This window comes from Mauremys reevesii, linkage group 14 (assembly GCF_016161935.1).
Source record: "Mauremys reevesii isolate NIE-2019 linkage group 14, ASM1616193v1, whole genome shotgun sequence".
NCBI lineage: Eukaryota > Metazoa > Chordata > Testudines > Geoemydidae > Mauremys > Mauremys reevesii.
Window position 1 is genome coordinate 41,795,950 of NC_052636.1, and position 19,219 is coordinate 41,815,168.

The 19,219-nt window shown below is 51.4% G+C and overlaps 1 protein-coding gene and 1 non-coding gene across 2 annotated transcripts in view; one reads left to right on the forward strand and one right to left on the reverse strand.

The window, feature by feature from the left end:
• LOC120381939 (zinc finger protein 420-like) overlaps positions 1 to 19,219 on the forward strand; it is a gene marked incomplete at both ends in the record, with an annotated part of 61,953 nt that overhangs the window by 2,780 nt on the left and 39,954 nt on the right. Inside the window, one exon of the mRNA XM_039500114.1 lies at positions 361 to 367. Coding sequence (XP_039356048.1) covers positions 361 to 367 — 7 coding nt within the window. The remainder of the gene's footprint in view (positions 1 to 360; positions 368 to 19,219) is intronic.
• On the reverse strand, positions 9,748 to 9,820 carry TRNAV-AAC. Its single transcript has one exon. It is a non-coding gene; the product is annotated as a tRNA-Val (tRNA).

Genomic DNA, 19,219 nt, shown 5'->3' on the forward strand with positions numbered 1-19,219 from the left:
TTGTCAGCCTCCAGTTTCAGACTTCGGATACACACATGTTGAGTCCTGATTCTATGGTTTTGTGTCTGACGCTGTGGCTACACAATTAAGCTGATGTTGGCACAGCTGCACCAATGTAGCTGTGCTGCTGTAGCACTGCTATAACAGATGCTCCAAGCCAATAGGAGAGATTTTTCCCATCAGACTTGATTAGTCCAGCCCCCGCAAGTGGCGGTGGCTATGTTGGCAGGAGAAGCTCTCCTGCTCATGTAGCACTATCTACACAGGGGGTTAGGGCTGTGTAACTACCTTCCTCAGCTGTGTGGATTTTTCACACCCCTAAGCAATATAGTTATCCCGATAAATGTCTTTAGTGTAGACCAGAGAGGTTTCTCTTTTGTTTTATGCATTTACATTACTTCTCTACCTCCTCCTACTTTGAAAGATTAAAAAGTGTGAAAAGAGAGGTATTTTTCTCCATAATGCAAACATTCCGACATAGAAGACTCCTTCTACCAACACATATGGCAGAAGATCCTGAGATATATGAACTCACAGAAGTGGTTGGGACCTACGTTGGGACAAACCACAATAAGAACCAGGGTTCAGTTGTTGGCAATGGGGATTAAAATAAAACTAACATATATGACAAGAATTTGTGATCTTTGAATATGTTATTGTTACCAATGAAAATGAAATAATAGGTGAAGTTATTGGTTAAAGAGTAAGAGACTGTGTGATAATCTGAATTATTTTGGAAAACTGAAAGTTGTCTTGTTTTTGTGTTTTGTTAGTCATACAGGAAATGATGGCTAATCTTGAAAAGTTAATTTGATTTAATTTACCCTGGTTCCTCAACTGTTGCTACAGCTCTAGTACCCATCAATCCAAAGACTGAGAGAAATGGAGAGTTCCAACCATTGTCCTTTTAGTATCTTATTGTTCCTCTCTCTGTTTGTTTTTTGTGCTGGCCTTTCTATTCTATCACTTTCTGCCTTTGTTTAGTGGTAACAGTTGGTTTCCATCACTCATGTTTGTTTGTTTAAATCTCTATCCGTTGTTAAATACATTTTTTGCTTGATCGATAACTGTACTCAGGTGCTGTGTGAGATACAGTAGCAATGGTCCACAGTAAAACTAGTAACCTGAGATACTTGGGGAAGAGAGGATCTGGGATTTCACCAAGTATCTGATGATCCGGGCTGGACCCCAGAGGGGGACACATTGAAGGAACTCAGGGGTTAGAGTGGCTGCTGTAGCTCAGAGGAGGGTGCTTGAGTTCCAGCAGGCTGGTGAGTTTGGTCACTAACATCCAAATGGAAAACTCCCTCTTCCTAGTGATAGGTCAGGGGGAGGGATAGCTCAGTGGTTTGAGCATTGGCCTGTTAAACCCAGGGTTGTGAGTTCAATCCTTGAGGGGGCTACATAGGGATCTGGGGCAACAATTGGTCCTGCTAGTGAAGGCAGGTGGCTGGACTCAGTGACCTTTCAAGGTCCCTTCCCGTTCTAGGAGATTGGTATATCTCTAATTATTATTATTATTATTTTATTATAGGTGGCAACAAGAGACTCACAGCCCTCAGCTCCCTGAGAAGGGTCACAATGTGTCTCTATGTTGATCCACCTGTCAAATTCACACAGGGCAAGTTCCCTATTGCATAAAACTCTGCCCTATGAAATCATGGAACATGTGCTCTTCGCTTTGTGGGTACATCTAGACTACCCGCTGTATCGGCAGGTAGCGATTGATTTCTCATGGATCGTTATATCGCATCTCATCTAGACGTGATATATCGATCCCCGAAAGTGCTCCTGTCGACTCCAGAACTCCACCAGTGCGAACGGCGGTAGCGGAGTTGACAGGGGGAGCCGCAGACGTCAATCCTGCGCTGTGAGGACGAGAGGTAAATCGATCTAAGATACTTCGACTCCAGCTACGCTATTCAAGAGAGACAAGGCGGGTGAGGGTAAGAGCTTGCAGAGGACCAACCTCTGTTGGTAAAAGAGACAAACTGTGGAGATAACCCAGCACCCTTCTTCAGTTCTGTGTAGCCTGAAAGATCGTCTCTTTCATAACAGCAGTTAGAACAGCCAGGAGCGGTGCCAGGGTTTCTGGCGCCCTAGGCAGAATTCGGGGGGGGGGAAGGGGGCCGCAGCTGGAGTGGCAGCGACTCCCAGGGCTTCTCCCCTGGTAGCTGGTGCTCATTATCAATCAAATAAATCAAAACACTTCCCCCTGTAAGTGGATTTAGCCCGGGACCCTCAGAGTCAGCAGCTCTTACACCCCCTTCTGAGCTCTTGGGTCAGGTGTCCTAGCACTGAAAGCCTCCTGTTTAGATCCTAAAATAGCATTTTTTTGCACTAGAGGCTGAAATTTTGGACTGGACAGTGTAGCTCCACCGTTATTTTATTGAATTGCTTCAAAACAGCAACTCAAGAAAGTCTCCTAAGTGCCAGGCTCTCTGCCATGGAAACAGCTGCCCCTGCTCTGCAGGAGTCTGCGTTCCACACAGCAATGTACAAACCTGCTCCACACTGAAGGGGGGTCAGACAGTGACGGTAACACAAATCTTCCGACTATTAACCCAGGTCCCTTTCTTTAACCCAGGACATGCCAGTCACCTGTTAGCCATGGCGTTATCTTCACCTTAAAATACCTCTCAGGACATTGAACAGAGGGAGTGAAACCCCCTCCCGCAAATGGCTCCCTGTTGAGGCGTTGTACCAAACCTGCCCCTGGAGACTGTCTGGTTTTATACTCTTAGAGCTTTTCTCTTCAAACCCCTTATCCCAATCTCTGGGCCAACCGCCGCATTTCAGAGTTTAGAATTTACTCTCATCACCCTTGTATGGCACTTTCCGTGTGAATTGGGCAAAGCAAGTGTGGGAACCTACCTGGCTAATGAAAACCAACGCTCTGGGTGAGGCTTGAACTCACACCCACAGCTGTATTTCCCCCTGCATGAGCCACTATAGGTGCTTCTTAGACAAACTTGGGCTGTAGGTGGTTATGTGTGTCTGTGCTTCACCACTTTGGCTGCTGTGTGAAAAGCTGATGGTTCAAACAGAAGCTGGTGGGTTTTTGTTTTGTTTTAAGCAATTAGAGTCTAGTACATTTTTAACAAGCAGAAAATGTCCTATTCTGGTCTAGCCCCATTTGACTCCTTCTGTCCATCTTCTTCCTTCCCCCTCAGTGTCTTTCCTTCCCCATTGGGGACATGCAGAGATGAACCCCAGTCAGTCCGTGTCACAGAGAGTCTGTATCTCCTAAGGAATGTGGGTGAAGGATTCCAGCTGAATTAACACCGCTCACCTGGGTTAGAAACATTTGTTTCTTTCGAGCAGATCATGGGAAATGGGACGTTAATTCAGACCCAGGAGGCAAGGCAGAGGCTTCATGACCTTGATCTCCAGGAAGGGAGAGAGGATCCCCAGGAAGGAACAGAGCACAGGATTCTGCCTCCCAGCAGCCAACCGCACCTCCCCCGGCTTTGCAGAACGAATGGTGATGCTCTAGTCACCCCACTTAGCCGCACTGAGGCGCCAGCTTCTGCCATGCCTTCCTCAGCTCGACTTTCCTCTTTTGCCCCATTCCTGCCTCACTTCCTCCTTTGGCAAGTCACGCAGAGAGGCCAGTAGGAAGAGCCGGCCTCCACCAGCCAACCTCCCAGGGCAGAGGAGACCAAGCCACAAGGCTCCAAAGGTGACTGGCCCAGATCCTCTAGCTTTCCCCTGCTGAGGCCAAGACTCTTTCTCAGCTCATTTCACCACCCTCTGTCCTGCAGGGGTTGGGGTTATCGCAGGTGTTACCCGAAATAGGGCCAGCTAGTCAGCGTAGGGAGGACTAATGACCCACCAGAGTTTGGCAGAAAGCAGCACATTTGTTATACTGACAGCTAAACTCAAAGAAGGCGGGTGTCACACTCACACACACATACTCACACTCCCAGGACTGGCTCGGCACTGGAGATGTCAGGATTCTGCCAGGTAAGTGTCCCCCAGCGCCGCGATGGACGGTGCGATGAGGGTAAGTCTTCCCGAGGCACAATGAAATGTAACACAGCGAACCACTGGCCAGGCGGTCGGGGCGAAGGGCATTCACTGGAGGTACAAGCTTGTGAGTGACTCCTGAGCACAGGGCCCCTTCCCCTTTTAAGGACCTGCTCCTCATGGCCTGCGACTGGAGATGACTTGGCTGCATCTGGTGGGTCACACTCCACCTCAGCCAGTGTCCATGCTCTGGGTGTGTGATCGCTGTCTAATTAGAGTCCAGACACCTTGTCCACCTGGGAGATCTTCTGCTCTTCAACCAGCCCCTTCATCCCACAAGCATTCCAGGAGAGAACAGGAGGAGGAGGGAAAGCCACTTCACAGGCATTCAGAGAGGAGAGGAGACAAAAGCAGGAGGGAGGAAGGATAACAGACCTTTTGAGCATAGAAATCACTGCTGCTCCTACAACAGCAGGGACAGGCCACTAGGAGCTGAGAAAAGGAAGCCATCATGTTTCTGTCTGGTTTCAAACCAAGGACTTTTTGCATATTAGGCAAACGTGATAACCACTACTCTACAGAAACTCTTTTACAAGGCTCTGCCCCTCCCTTCATAAGAACAGCCATACTGGGTCAGACCAAAGGTCCATCAGCCCCACATCCTATCTGCCAATAGTGGCCAATGCCAGGTACCCCAGAGGGACTGAACCTAACAGGCAATGATCAAGTGATCTCTCTCCTGCCATCCATCTCCACCCTCTGACAAACAGAGGCTAGGGACACCATTCCTTACCCATCCTGGCTAATAGCCATTAATGGACTTAACCTCCATTAATTTATCTGCAAAAAGACCAAGGAGAACATGTGGCACCTTAGAGACTAACAAATTTATTTGAGCATAAGCTTTTGTGGGCTACATCCCACTTCATCGGATGCATGCAGTTAAAAACACAGTAGGAAGATATATATACACACACAGAACGTGAAAAAAATGGTGTTGCCATACACACTATAACGAGTGATCAGTTAGCGTGAGCTGTTATCAGCAGGAGAAAAACCTGATGTTGGGAGGAAAAGGAGAAAGGACAAAAGAAGCAAGAGACGAAGAGAAAGGACGGAGGGAGGAAGAAACAAAAAGGACAAACTCTAATGTCCCCAGTGATTCTAAGAGACAAAATCCCAGGTGCAGAATAAAATTCTGCCTCCTTAAGCTCGTGTTTTCCATCCCTAGAATTCAACTGTCACCACATGGATCAGACTGAACAGGTTTCAAACCTCCAGGAGGCTCTTACCTTCTAAACAGGGATGGCTGTTTTCTAGTAAAATCACTAAAAGGGAAGGAGAAAACTCGAAAGAGGTTCCTCCTGGTGCTCACGTCCGTGAACCCGAATACTCTCTCAGTCCTCAAAGAGAGACCTGGAGAAGGAGACTTGCTGGAGCAAAGCCACAGGGGTCTCTGAGGTTTCCCTGGCCCCTCGCTCCGTCCTGCCTGGCTGATGTCAGCATCTCTCTGTGTGGTCACCACCTCCCCACCACCTTGGACCAATAGGCTGAGGTCCTGCCAAAGGCCTTTGTGATGCCACTGCCGCGCCCCTCCCTTGCTGGGCTAATGTCCTGCCCCTGGCCAGGCACTTTGGAGGTTTGAGCTACTCCCTGGGGATCACCCCACTCAAGGAGCATTCGTTCTAGGCAGCAAGCCGGCTAGACAGGGAAACATCAGATGCTGCTCCCAATGCTACACTCAGTTTTTCAGAAATTAGTCGACTTTACGGCCAGAAGAGACCATTAGAGCATATCACAGGCCTCCTGTATGACACAATAGCTACTTTTGGGGCAAACACATTCCAGAAAGGCATCTAGTCTTCATGAAATGACATCAGGAGATGGAGAATCCACCACTTTCCTTGGTAGCTTGTTCCTGTGGTGAATCATCCTCACTGTTGAATATTTGTGCCTTAGTTGTAATATAAATTTGTCTCTTTTCACCTTCCAGCCATTGGGTCTTGTTATGCCTTTCTCTGCTCGATTCAAGAGCCCTTTAATACCCAATCCTTTCTCTCCCTGAAGCACTTCAACACTTCAGTGAAGTCACCTTTCAATCTTCTTTTGATCAGCTAAACAGGTTGAGCTCTTTCAGTAGCTCACTAGAAGGCATTTTTCTCCAGCCCTCAGAACCTTTGGTGGCTCTTTGCTGCCCCAGCAGAGCAGTTTGCAGGGACCACTGGAGTGGTTCATGGAATGGCTGGTGGAGTGGAGCGGCTCAGACTCCCTGCTTGTGAGAGGGGAAGTATTGCGTCCTAGAGGCGCCCGGGGGGGTGGTATGTAATTGTCCCAGGTCACTGGGTGGGAGCTCGAGCCAGTTTTGCATTGTGTTATTGAAACAGAACCCCTAGATACTGAACCCGGCCCTTGTTTCTGCCAACTCAGAGGGGCAGAAGGGTTACAGGAATTTATCACACAACCATCTGCTCCCCAGAGCCCCACGGGAGAAGCTAGAGAAGGGGGAGTCATTCCTCCCCTGCGCTCCCAGAAGAGCTGCTACGACTCCTTCCTGCCAACAACTCACCCCTGGATCCATCCTCAGCTCCTGGGATCTTCCTGCTCCAAAGGCTCCAGAGGCCTGGCGTGGGGAGGGCGTCACTGACACACAAGGGAGGTTTCTGCAATTGAAGGAAGGAGCAGAAAATGGAGAGGAAAGAAACAGAGAGAAAACGCCTCATCTCCCCTCCCCTCCCAGCAAGACATGTTACCAAGGACCAGCATTAGGAAATGGTGCCTGGGCAAAACTTGTGCTTTGGCACTTCCCCATCGCCCCTGGACGATCCGCTGCCCCTTTACCACCAGCGCCTGCACTCCCGACCCTTGCGCCTCCCCACCCCTAACTCTGCCCCTCCTGTGCCCTAACCCCTCGCTGTGTCCCCTTTGCCCTTAACTCCTGCACTCCTCCTGTGCCCCCAGCCACTGCCCCTCTCCTGCACCCCCTTCACTAACCCCTGCCCCCTCCTGTGCCACCAGCCACTGCCCTCTCCTGCACCTTCACCCCTAACCCCTGCGCCTCCTGTGCCACCAGCCACTGCCCCTCTCCTGCACCCCTTCACCTAACCCCTGCGCCCCTCCTGTGCCCCCAGCCACTGCCCTCTCCTGCACCCCCTTCACTAACCCCTGCACCCTCCTGGGCCCATGTGGGGACACTGACCTGTGTGCATGGAGCAGCTGGCATTGCTCCTCCTGGGCAGCTGCTCCTCCGGGTACCCCTAGGGGCTGCGGGGTGGGGTGGGCGAAGCGGAGGGCAAGCTAACATCATCCGAGCTCCCTGCATCCAGGTCACTTTCCTCAGCCGAGCTGCGTCAGGGGAGGGCAGAGAGCAGCAGCTTCTGATGCTCCCCTCACAGCCCAGCCCAGGTGGGGACAGTGACCAGGACGCAGGGAGCACATAGTGTTGCTCCTCGCTCCCCCCACCCTCTGTGGGGCCACGGAGAAGCATTGGGGCAGGGAGAGCAGTGAGCACCTTTGCATGGCCACACGGTGCCCTTTGACCCCCTGGAGCCCTGGGCGGCTGCCGGGGGCCCCACCCCTAAGGCCGGCCGGGCTCCCCAGCATGAACACCAGAGACACAGGGAGACTGGCCACCCACTGAGCAGAGGTAGCCTGGGCGGCTCGTAATGGAGGCGCGGGGGGGGCTCAGCCTCCCCAAACCTTGCGTTGCCAAGGGGACAGTGGGGCCCATGGCTAGGGGCCCTGGCCAAATTAGGCCCCCCTGGGAAAGTCTCCCCCATGTGGGCCCCAGGGCTGGAGGAGCTCCCACTCCCTGCTACGGCCTGGGGGCTGCAGCACGGCACAGAGCTTCTCTGGTCTCGGGGCCGCAGCGGTGCCGGGGTAAAGGAGTGACTGGGTGGGGCCAGTGGGGGAAGGGGTGGTGCCGAGGTTACTGTGGATGGTTCCATGGGTGGAAGGGGTGGAAGGGGGCGGAGCCTCAGACAGAAGTGGGGCAGGGTTCGGTGCTGGGGCCCCGCACTTGTTCTCCCTTTCCCTGGGCTTTGGCATCACTAGCCCCTGCTTAGTGAGTAGGGGTCAGTGGTCCCCAAAATGTGGGGCGTGACTCCTAGGGGGACACAGAGGAAGATTGATGGGGGCACCTCAGGGCCTGAGCCAGCCCCCATGGAGGGCAGGGAGGGAGCCCCACTCAGCCCCAGCTCTTCCCCAACCCCACCCTCAGCCTGGGCCCCTGGCTCCCAGCCCCGCCTCGACCCCTGACCCTGTCGCACCCCTCTCCCCAGCAAGCAACGGCCCCACTCCCAGCCCCAGTTCTCGACCGCGGCTTCCGAGGCCACAGCCATGGATACGAGGCGCAGTGTGAAATGTTTGGGGACCACTGGGTTAGGGTGACGTCCTCAATCACTTCTCTGCCATCCAATGAAAGCGATTCCTCCCCCACCCACCCCTCCGTCAGGACGGCCTAGGTACGTTCTGCTCCCTTCACTCGTACAGGAGGAGAATAACATTTCATTCCACTCAATCCTAAAGTGATTTGCAACCCACCACCATCCCAAACTGGCATTTCCCCCATCATGCTGCATAGCTAGGCAGAGTAGGGTGTCTGTTCAAACACGGCCTGTTCCTGAAGTCTTCCCCAGCTCCTCACTAGATGTGAGGGGAGCTCATTCAGCCCCTGCTTACAGTTAGTATTTAAAAACTCCTTAGTGTCCCTATCTCTGTCGGCCTTAGATTTCTCCTCCTGTACTTTTGCTAACAGCTCAGATGAGGTGGCTGAGTGGTTAAGGTGCTGGACTGCTAATCCATTGTGCTCTGCATGTATAGGTTCAAATCCCATTCTCATTGTCTGCATTTAGTCTTCACCCTCCTTTATAGACAACCATCTCCTCCTTTGGTACAATGACAGATCCAACAATGTTGCTTCTGTTACCCAAAATTGGGCCAGCTAATAAGCTTAGGAGGACTAATGACCCCAGAGTTATGCAGAAAGCAGCACATTTATTATACTGACAGCTAAGCTCAAAGAAGGGCTGGGGAGGGTGTCACCTCTCACTCGCATACTCACGCTCCCAGGACAGGCCTGGCACTGGGGATGTCAGGATTCTGCCAGGTAAGTGTCCCCCAGCGCCGCGATGGGCGGTGCGATGAAGGTAAGTCTTCCCGGTAGCGATGGAATGTAACACAGCGAACCACTGGCCAGGCGGTCAGGGCGAAGGGCATTCACTGGAGGTACAAGCTTGTGGTGACTCCTGAACACAGGGCCCCTTCCTTTTAGGACCTGCTCCTCATGGCCTGCAACTGGAGATGACTTGGCTGCATCTGGTGGGTCACACTCCACCTTGGGCAGTGTCCATGCTCTGGGTGTGTGATCGCTGCCTAATGAGAGTCCCAGACACCTTGTCTATCTAGGAACTCCTCTGCTCTTCCAGCTGTTCAACCAGCCTATTCATCCCACAAGCATTGCAGGAGGGAGGGGGAGGGGGAGGGGGACAGCCACGTCACAGGCATTCAGAGATGGAGAATGCACTGCTTGCATCCGAAGAAGTGGGTGTTCACCCACGAAAGCTCATGCTACAAAACATCTGTTAGTCTATAAGGTGCCACAGGATTCTTTGCTGCTTCTACAGAACCAGACTAACACGGCTACCCCTCTGATACAGAGAGGGAGAGGAGACAAAAGCAAGGGGGAGGGGAAGTATAACAGACCTTTTGAGCATAGAAATCACTGCTGCTCCTACAACAGCAGGGACAGGCCACTAGGAGCTGGGAAATAATAAGCCAGCATGTTTCTGCCTGGTTTTGAACCAGGGACCTTTTGCATGTTAGGCAAATGTGATAACCACTACACTACAGAAACTCTGTCATGGGGCTCTGCCCCTCCCTTCATAAGAACATAACAATGGCCATAGTGGGTCAGACCAAAGGTCCATCAACCCCATATCCTATCTGCCAACAGTGGCCAATGCCAGGTGCCCCAGAGGAGTGAACCTAACAGGTAATGATCAAGTGATCTCTCTCCTGCCATCCATCTCCACCCTCTGACAAACAGAGGCTAGGGACACCATTCCTTACCCATCCTGGCTAATAGCCATTAATGGACTTAACCTCCATTAATGTATCTGCAAAAAGAACAAGGAGAACATGTGGCACCTTAGAGACTAACAAATGTATTTGAGAATAAGCTTTTGTGGGCTAAAACCCACTTCCTTGGATGCATGCAGTTAAAAATACAGTAGGAATATATATATACACACAGAGAACATGAAAAAAATGGGTGTTGCCATACACACTATAACGAGAGTGATCAGTTAACGTGAGCTGTTATTAGCAGGAGAAAAAAAACCTGGTGTTGGGAGGGGAACAGGAGAAAGGACAAAGGAAGCAAGAGATGAAGAGAAAGGAGGGAGGGAGGGAGGGATGGAGGAAGAGGTGAAACAAAAAGGACAAACCCTAATATCCCCAGTGATTCTAAGGGACAAAATCCCAGGTGTGCAATAAAATTCTGCCTCCTTAAGTTCGTGTTTTCCACACCCAAAATTCAACTCTCACCAGATGGATCAGACTGAACAGATTTCAAACCCCGAGAGACTCTTACCTTCTAAACAGGGACGGCTATTTTCTAGTAAAATCACTAAAAGGGAAGGAGAAAACTCGAAAGAGGTTCCTCCTGGTGCTCACGTCAGTGAACCCGAATACTCTCTCAGTCCTGAGAGAGAGACCTGGAGAAGGAGACTTGCTGCAGCAAAGCCGCAGGGGTCTCTGAGGTTTCCCTGGCCCCTCGCCCCTGTCCTGCCTGGCTGATGTCAGCATCGCTCTGTGAGGTCACCACCTCCCCACCACCTTTGACCAATAGTCTGAGGTCCTGCCAAAGGCCTTTGTGATGTCACTGCCACACCCCTCCCTTGCTGTGCCAATGTCCTGCCCCTGGCCAGGCACTTTGGAGGTTTGAGCTGCTCCTGTGGATCACCCCACTCAAGGAGCGTTCGTTCTAGGCAGCAAGCCGGCTAGAACAGGGAAACATCAGACGCTGCTCCCAATGCTACACTCGGTTTTTCAGAAATTAGTCGACTTTATGGCCAGAAGAGACCATTAGAGCATCTAATCTGACCCCCTGCATATCACAGGCTTCCTGTAGGACACCATAGCTACTTTTGGGGCAAACACATTCCAGAAAGGCATCTAGTCTTCATGAAATGACATCAGGAGATGGAGAATCCACCACTTCCCTTGGTAGCTTGTTCCTGTGGTGAATCATCCTTGCTGTTGAATATTTGTGCCTTAGTTGTAATATAAATTTGTCTCTTTTCACCTTCCAGCCATTGGGTCTTGTTATGCCTTTCTTTGCTCGATTAAAGAGCCCTTTAATACCCAATCTTTTCTCTCCCTGAAGGCACTTCAACACTTCAATGAAGTCACCTTTCAATCTTCTTTTGATCAGCTAAACAGGTTGAGCTCTTTCAATAGCTCCCTAGAAGGTATTTTTCTCCAGCCCTCAGAACATTTGGTGGCTCTTTGCTGCCCCAGCAGAGCAGTTTGCAGGGACCACTGGAGTGGTTCATGGAACGGCTGGTGGAGTGGAGCGGCTCAGACTCCCTGCTTGCGAGAGGAAGTATTGCCTCCTAGAGGCGCCATGAAGGTGTTATGTAATTGTTCCAGGTCACTGGGTGGTAGCTCGAGCCAGTTTTGCATTGTGTTGTTGAAACAGAACCGCTAGATACTGAACCCGGCCCTTGTTTCTGCCAACTCAGAGGGGCAGAAGGGTTACAGGAATTTATCACACAACCCTCCCTGCTCCCCAGAGCCTGACGGGGAGAAGCTAGTGAAGGGGGAGTCATTCCTCCCCTGCGCTCCCAGAAGAGCTGCTACGACTCCTTCCTGCCAGCTGCTCACCCCTGGATCCATCCTCAGCTCCTGGGATCTTTCTGCTCCAGAGGCTCCAGAGGCCTGGGGTGGGGAGGCGTCACTGCACCGTCTGACACACAAGGAGGTTTCTGGAATTGAAGGAAGGAGCAGAGAACGGAGAGGAAAGAAACAGAGGGGCCACGGAGGAGCACTGGGGCAGGGAGAGCAGTGCGCACCTTTGCACGGCCACACGGTGCCCTTTGAACCCCTGGAGCCCTGGGCGGCTGCAGGGCCCCACCCTAAGGCCGGCCGGGCTCCCCCACGAACAGCAGAGACACAGGAGACTGGCCACCCACTGAGCAGAGGTAGCCTGGGCAGCTTGTAATGGAGGCTCGGGGCTCAGCCTCCCAAACCTTGCATCACCAAGGGGACAGTGGGGCCCATGACTAGGCCCTGGCCAAATTAGGCCCCTGGGAAAGTCTCCCCCACGGGGCCCCAGGGCTGGAGGAGCTCCCACTCCTGCTACGGCCCGGGGCTGCAGCAGGGCACAGAGCTTCTCTGGTCTCGGGGCAGCGGGCAGGGGTAGCGGAGTGACAGGGTCAGGCCAGTGGGGAAGGGGTGGAACAGAGGTGACAGTGGGTGGGGCCGTGGGTGGAAGGTGTGGAAGGGCGGAGCCACACTCAGAAGTGGGGTGGTTCCGGTGCTGGGGACCCACACTTGTTCTCCCTTTCCTGGGCTTTGGCATCACTAGCCCCTGCTGAGCGAGTAGGGTCAGTGGTCCCCAAAATGTGGGGCGTGACTCCTAGGGAACACAGAGGAAGATTAATGGGGGCACCTCAGGGCCTGAGCCAGCCCCATGGAGGGCAGGGAGGGAGCCCCACTCAGCCCCACTCTGTCCCAGCTCTCCCCCAACCCCACCCTCCGCTTTGATTTGAATGTAATATTATTATTCTCTTCTGTTTTCTGAATTATTTCAGTTCAGTGTTTGTCCTTGTGATGAAGTGGGACTGTTCTTACTGGGGTGCTGTGTGCAGATCTTAAGTATCTAGCAAAGCCAAAGGCCAGCGCATCCGAATGCCTGACACTCTGTCTCCTAGCAACTGATGGCCTGGGCCCCTCCTGCAAAGGTGCCAGGAGAAGGTGTTGGAGACAAAGGGGTCAGGTGACCTCCTGGCCCGGGAAAGAAGCGGAGCAGAGGAGGGCTGGAGGAGGCTGGGCAGACTGGAGCTGGCTGGGAAGGAAGGGAAGCACAGACAGGGCTCTGATTCCCCAATGGGGCTGTGGGGCTCCCGGGGCCCCAAGATGGACCTAACAGGGGGGATCCTGTTATCTGTGCCTGCAAGACCTGTGTTGGACTATATTCCTGTTGGCTAAATAAACCTTCTGCTTTACTGGCTGGCTGAGAGTTACTGTGAATCACAGGCAGCTGGGGGTGCGGGGCTCTGACTCCCCCACACTCCATGACAACTGGTGGGAGCAGTGGGATCTACTGCACCCCGTGGATGGCGCTTCCTGCAGTAAGTGACTGGGGAGCAGTAAAAGAAAGGGACGATTTTAGGGGTGATTAACCCCTGGGAGAGTGTGACCAGAGAGAAGGACTTTGCAGTAACAGGGTCCCCCGGGGATCGCAGCGAGCGGTCCCGGGGTGGAGGAGTCTGCAGCTCGACCCTGGCAGAGAGGTGGTGACCTCAGGACTGGCACACTAGGGGTCCCCTAGAACCCGTGGGGGCGGCGAGCACCCTGGCCTGCGGCGACCAGCAGGAAGATGTTTGCCAAGCGGCACAAGTGCGACCTGGTGGAGCTGTTGTGCAAGCGGAGGGCTGCACAGTGGGAGCTCACCAAAGACCAGCTGATTGCCCAGCTGGAGGGGATCGTGTGAATGAACCGATCCCTGTCTCTGAGGAAGCAGCCTGGCAGATGCAGCGCAGACACCAGTGTCTGTCCCTGCTGGGAGTGGTCAGCCGGCCGCTGAGGGCTTCCCGAGACCCCCATCCCTATGCCTGGGGAGGAGCCCAGCTACCGAGGGCTCAGTGGCCAGCAGGAGATCGTCGGCGGAGCTCCTGTCCCTGGGCGGATGCGGCTGGAATATGACAGGGAGCTGAGATGGGAAGAGCTTGAGTTAAGGAGGCAAGACCTGAGACAGGAGCGGGAGGAGAAGGAGAAGCAACGTAAACACGAGGAGAGCCAGCGCCAGCGAGAATGGGCGGAGAAGGGGAAGCAGTGTAAACATGGGCTGGACCTGGCCCAGCTGAAAGCAGTGAGGCCCGGCTGCGGTGAGTGAGGGGACCCAAGCCTACACAGAGCTTTGATAAGAGCTTCCTGGCCCGGCGTAAGGAGTGGGAGGACATAGATACCTTCCTGACGGCCTTTGAGAATGCCTGTGAGCTGCACTGGGTTGACCCTGCAGACAGGATCCAGTTTCTCACCCCCTTACTGGACTCCACCGCCGTGGAGGTGTACAGCCGAATGAAAGGGGCGGAGGCAGGGGACTACAACCAGTTCAAACAGGCCCTGCTCCGCGAGTCTGGGCTGACCCCGGAGATGTACCGGAAGGGGTTCCGGAGCCAACATAAGACCCGGGAGATCACATACCTACAACTGGTCAACCGGGCGCAGGGATCGCCCGCAAGTGGACAGCTGGGGCCCAAACTAGAGAGGACCTGCTTGACCTATTCGTACTGGAGCACCTGTATGAGCAGTGCCCATCCGACCTGAGGCGGTGGTTGGTGGACCAGAAGCCCAAGAACCCGTAGCATTCAGGCCAGCTGGCCGACGAGTTTGTGGACAGTTGGGCAGGGGATGGCAGCGAGGAGTCTCGAAGGAGCAGGCCTGCCTCAGCGCAGAGAAAAAGTCACCATGGGACTGTGATGGAGCGATTCTGGCGGGACCCAACTGAGAGTGCCAAATCAGGTCCAATTGCTTAAACAGGGCAGTTACAGCCCTAGGCTGGGGTTTTCCACCTCTAAGGCAAACCAAACCAGCCAGACAAAAGGGACTTTGGTCTCACCCACTGGCTAACCACAAGTCACACAAGCAATTTCCTTAGACACTCCAGTCTCCCAGTATCACCACCAGTGCACTCGTCCTGGGGATAAATGGTTATGAAAACCAACACCCCAATAAAGAAAAGGTTCTCTCGATCCCAAAGACCAAGCCCCAGACCCAGGTCAATATACACATCAGATCTTACCCACAAATCACGCTGTTGCCAATCCTTTAGAATCTAAAATCTAAAGGTTTATTTACAAAGGAAAAAGGTAGAGATAAGAGGTAGAATTGGTTAAATGGAATCAATTACATACAGTAATGGCAAAGTTCTTAGTTCAGGCTTGCAGCAGTGCTGGAGTAAACTGCAGGTTCAGATTAAGTCTCTGGAACATCCCCCGCTGGGATGGGTCAACAGTCCTTCGTGCAGAGCTTCAGTTTGTAGCAAAGTCCTTCCAGAGGTCAGAAGCAGGATTGAAGACAAGATGGAGATGATGCATCAGCCTTATATAGACTTTTCCAGGTGTAAGAATCCCTTTGTTCTCACGGTGAAACTTACAGCCAAAATGGAGTTTGCAGTCACATGGACAAGTTTCTGCATACTTTGCTGGAGTCACAAGGCGTGTCTGCCTTCTCTCCATGGGTCAATTGTGTAGCTGATGGCCCTTAATGGGCCATCAAGCCAGCTATGCAGGGCTGACATCCAGCTTGTCTGGGACACTTCCCAGAGGCAGAGCATAATACAAAATACCGACAGTACAGAGCCAATACTTATAACTTCAACTACAAAATGATACACAGACATACAGACCGCCTAATCATAACCAGCAACCCCTAACCTGGTCTTAGACACATAGATGACCCCTTTACCTAAGGTTTGGTGCCACTACAGGACCTTGGTTGCAACCCATGTTCTATATGGTCCCCATTTATATCAATAACGTCACACCCCAACGCAAAATTGATGCAGGAAGGGATGACAAAACATCGCTGACTGCATCCCAGAGCCCCCTTTCCTTGGGTCTGTCTCACTACAGCTAGTGTTGGGCTGAGGCCGTACCAGTGTATAACCGAAATGGTTTATCAAAATGAATGAATCTTTTACAAACTCAAGGTATAACTTGGTTAGCTTTTGCAGCATGGTTCCTGTATGTTTCATGTGATCTTGCAAGAGCTAAAGAAAACAGCTACTTTATCCATACCAGCTTTGTGATGTTTTGAACCAATTAACATTAAACCAATGTAGATACTGATGTTGTTCATAAGTACAGGACTTTTGGCATTTAGCCATGAAAGCAATATGGTAGTGTGCCTCAGTTTCCCCTTTCATATAGCACATCAGGTCTGGAATGTATTTTCCCCTGTGAAAAGTTCCAACACTGTTTACCATTAACTGAAACATCAGTATAGCAAGGCCCTTTAACATAAAGTGTGTTTTCATGTATTTCTTTCAACATGTTTAAGGGACTTTCCAAAAGATTAGGCACATTGTACATTGTTACAGTTCTTGGCAATAGCAACACATTAGTTACAAAATTTAGCATTAGCAATAACAACAAATAGATTGCAAGTGTCCATTTACAAACATGTTTGTCATGCCACACCCTTGGCTCAATACCATTGAGTTTGGGCCTTTTAGGGTTAACCTGTGGCTTCCCTTTGCAAATTCAGTTCTCTCTTTCCTTCTTGTCCTGCAGGATTAAACCCTGACTTCTCTTGCTTAACAGAATTCACTGGCTGATGGGGTGGGCCCTCTGTGCTAACAGCTATTAGCAATTCTTTCTTCTCCCTGCCAGCCAAGTAATTTGCATTAACACAGACACTAGCTTTTAACTCTTCAGCTGCTATGGATTTCAAGGCTGGACTTCGTCTTACAGAGACATCACACCAATTCAAAGGGTCTGAGGGTGAGAGCTGGCTTGCTCCCCTGCCTCCTCAAGCATTCAGCCATAAAACTGTTCTGCTTTGAAACACCAGTAACTGAATCTGTCCTCAGATCCTGAAGCACAGACTGCTCACTCCCAGAATCAGCCTGGAGACATTCCTGCACCATTGTCTCCCCAACAAGCTGGCCACACACAGCCAGGTGGTTATAGGGCTGCTCAACTTCCTTAACAGCTTCTACTCCACCTGAGACCTTTTCAAAGCTGCCCACACTGGATCTCTCAAAAGGAAAGTCAGTGGATCCATTCACAACTGAAAATTTCTGGCTGTTAGGAACTGAAACTTCCTTGATTAAATCACTTTTACACCCTTCAGTTGCAGTAAACTGCTTGCACAGGCTACCATGAGGATTCCTTTCCTAGGAGCTTCTCTAAGCAGCAATTCACCCCTCACAGAAATTCTGCCCTTCCCTCTTCACCTAGGGCTTGCTCTAAAGGAACACTTCCTGAGCAACCACAGATGCTTTCTGGGTCTCACTTACATTCAGAATCACCTTAGGCCCAACAGGCGGATTTCTACACAATCCCTTTTAGGCACACCTACAGACTTTCTAGATAACAGGTCAGAAGCAGTCTCCTTCCTTGGCCATGAACAAGTTCAGGAATCTTTTCCTTCTTGCTGTTGTCAAACTGTCAGTCATGGGTATTTCATTCAACACAATTAAATCACCTTCATGCCTGCCCGTAGGCACCTGGCTGGGTGCATCACCCTGATCCAAGACAGAGTTGCAACACCCTTTTCCAGCGCCACACATTGCAACTGTGCAAGCTACAAGCACCAGAGATTGTCTGTTCTCTGGGATTTTGCTAAGGAACACTCAACTGGATGCAACCTAGTCACAGTGCCCATTCTCCCAGCAGACACAAACTCAGGACCAGGCTTCCTTCCTGGGCTTTATTGCTGCATTTACAACCAACTTCGAGACAACTGAATCACCTCAACCATCACAGGCTGACAGGCTTTGCTTCTGTCTGCTCTCCACAGACACAGAAAGAGCCGGAACACATTCTCCTTCATCAGACCACATTTGGGATCCGGCATTTCGCTTGTCCCCAGCACACAGGGCTGTTCACAGACAACTGCAACCGGAGACCAGGTAGCTCCTCCATAGGCAAGTCAATACCTGACAGGAGACAGGCACATTTCCCACTTCACTGTCACATTTCTCCACACTGAGGAAACAGAGGTAAGGGGATATGGACCTCATCTTCCACTATCCTCCCTTCCCAAACTGTTTGAGTTAGACAGAAGCCATCAGCTTCACAAGGCTGCGCCTAGGCTCCTCCAAATCTGACTTTCCCCTACCAGGCACATTCTGCCACTCCACAGATAAGCTGCTGCTCTTCACTACACTGAGCTCACTTTTAGCAAATCACAAAGTGCCACCCATTTCAGGTACTGAGTTTGCATTTCATACAAGCTGCACTAGCCACCAATCCATTACCCATGCCACAATTTACCCTCTCCTTCCTTAGTTAGGGGATTTAACCTGAGAAACATTTTCCTCCCCAATGAGATCTTTTCTGCTCTTGATTTTAACTCCAGATTCACTTCTAGAGACATCAGACAGACATTCAGAAACTTCCATTCCCAGACACACTGCTTATTTTTTGGACAGACAAACAGCTATTTCCACCAGGAGTTAGAATCCCCTCTCCTGCCATAGCAAAACGGGTTAAACACAGAGAACTGCCCAGAGTAACACTCACATATCAACACAGTTATAAACTGGATTTTCAGGATACAGTCTCTGCCGTTCTTCACTGCTTTGTTTGACTTGGAGCTGGAGTCTAGCAGTTTCTTATTTGCATCTTGTGAGTCTCCTGTTGTATTTTGTGAGTCTCCTCCTCAGCAGCCAGCAGCTCTTTCTTTCTCTCAGCAGCCTTTTTCTTTCTCTTAGCAGCCTCTTTCTCTCTCTCAGCAGCTGCCTCTCTCTCTTCTCTCAGCCGCCTCTCCAGCTGGGCCAAGACTTGCTTCTCTTCCATTCGAATTTTTGCCAGTTCTTGCGCCATAATCAAACTGCAGGCTGTCTCTCAAGGCTTACCCAGTTCTTTCATTTGCTTCTTGCTGGGATGCTTTCCTGTCTCATGGTCACTGATCTTTACAACCAACCAAAACTCTCAATCCCAAAGTTAAAATTTGGATAGTGTGGGGTTCTGACCCAAAGCTTAATTGACCTGATTTCTGTGGATCCTAGCTTTGACTACGCCGCCACTGTGACGGAGCGATTCTGGCATGGACCCAACTGAGAGTGCCAAATCAGGTCCAATTGCTTAAACAGGGCAGTTACCCTAGGCTGGGGTTTTCCCACCCTAAGGCAAACCAAACCAGCCAGACAAAAAGGGACTTTGGTCTCACCCCACTGGCAACCACAAGTCACACAAGCAATTTCCTTAGACACTCCAGTCTCCCAGTATCACCACCAGTGCATTTGTCCTGGGGATGAATGGTTATGAAAACTAACACCCCAATAAAGAAAAAGGTT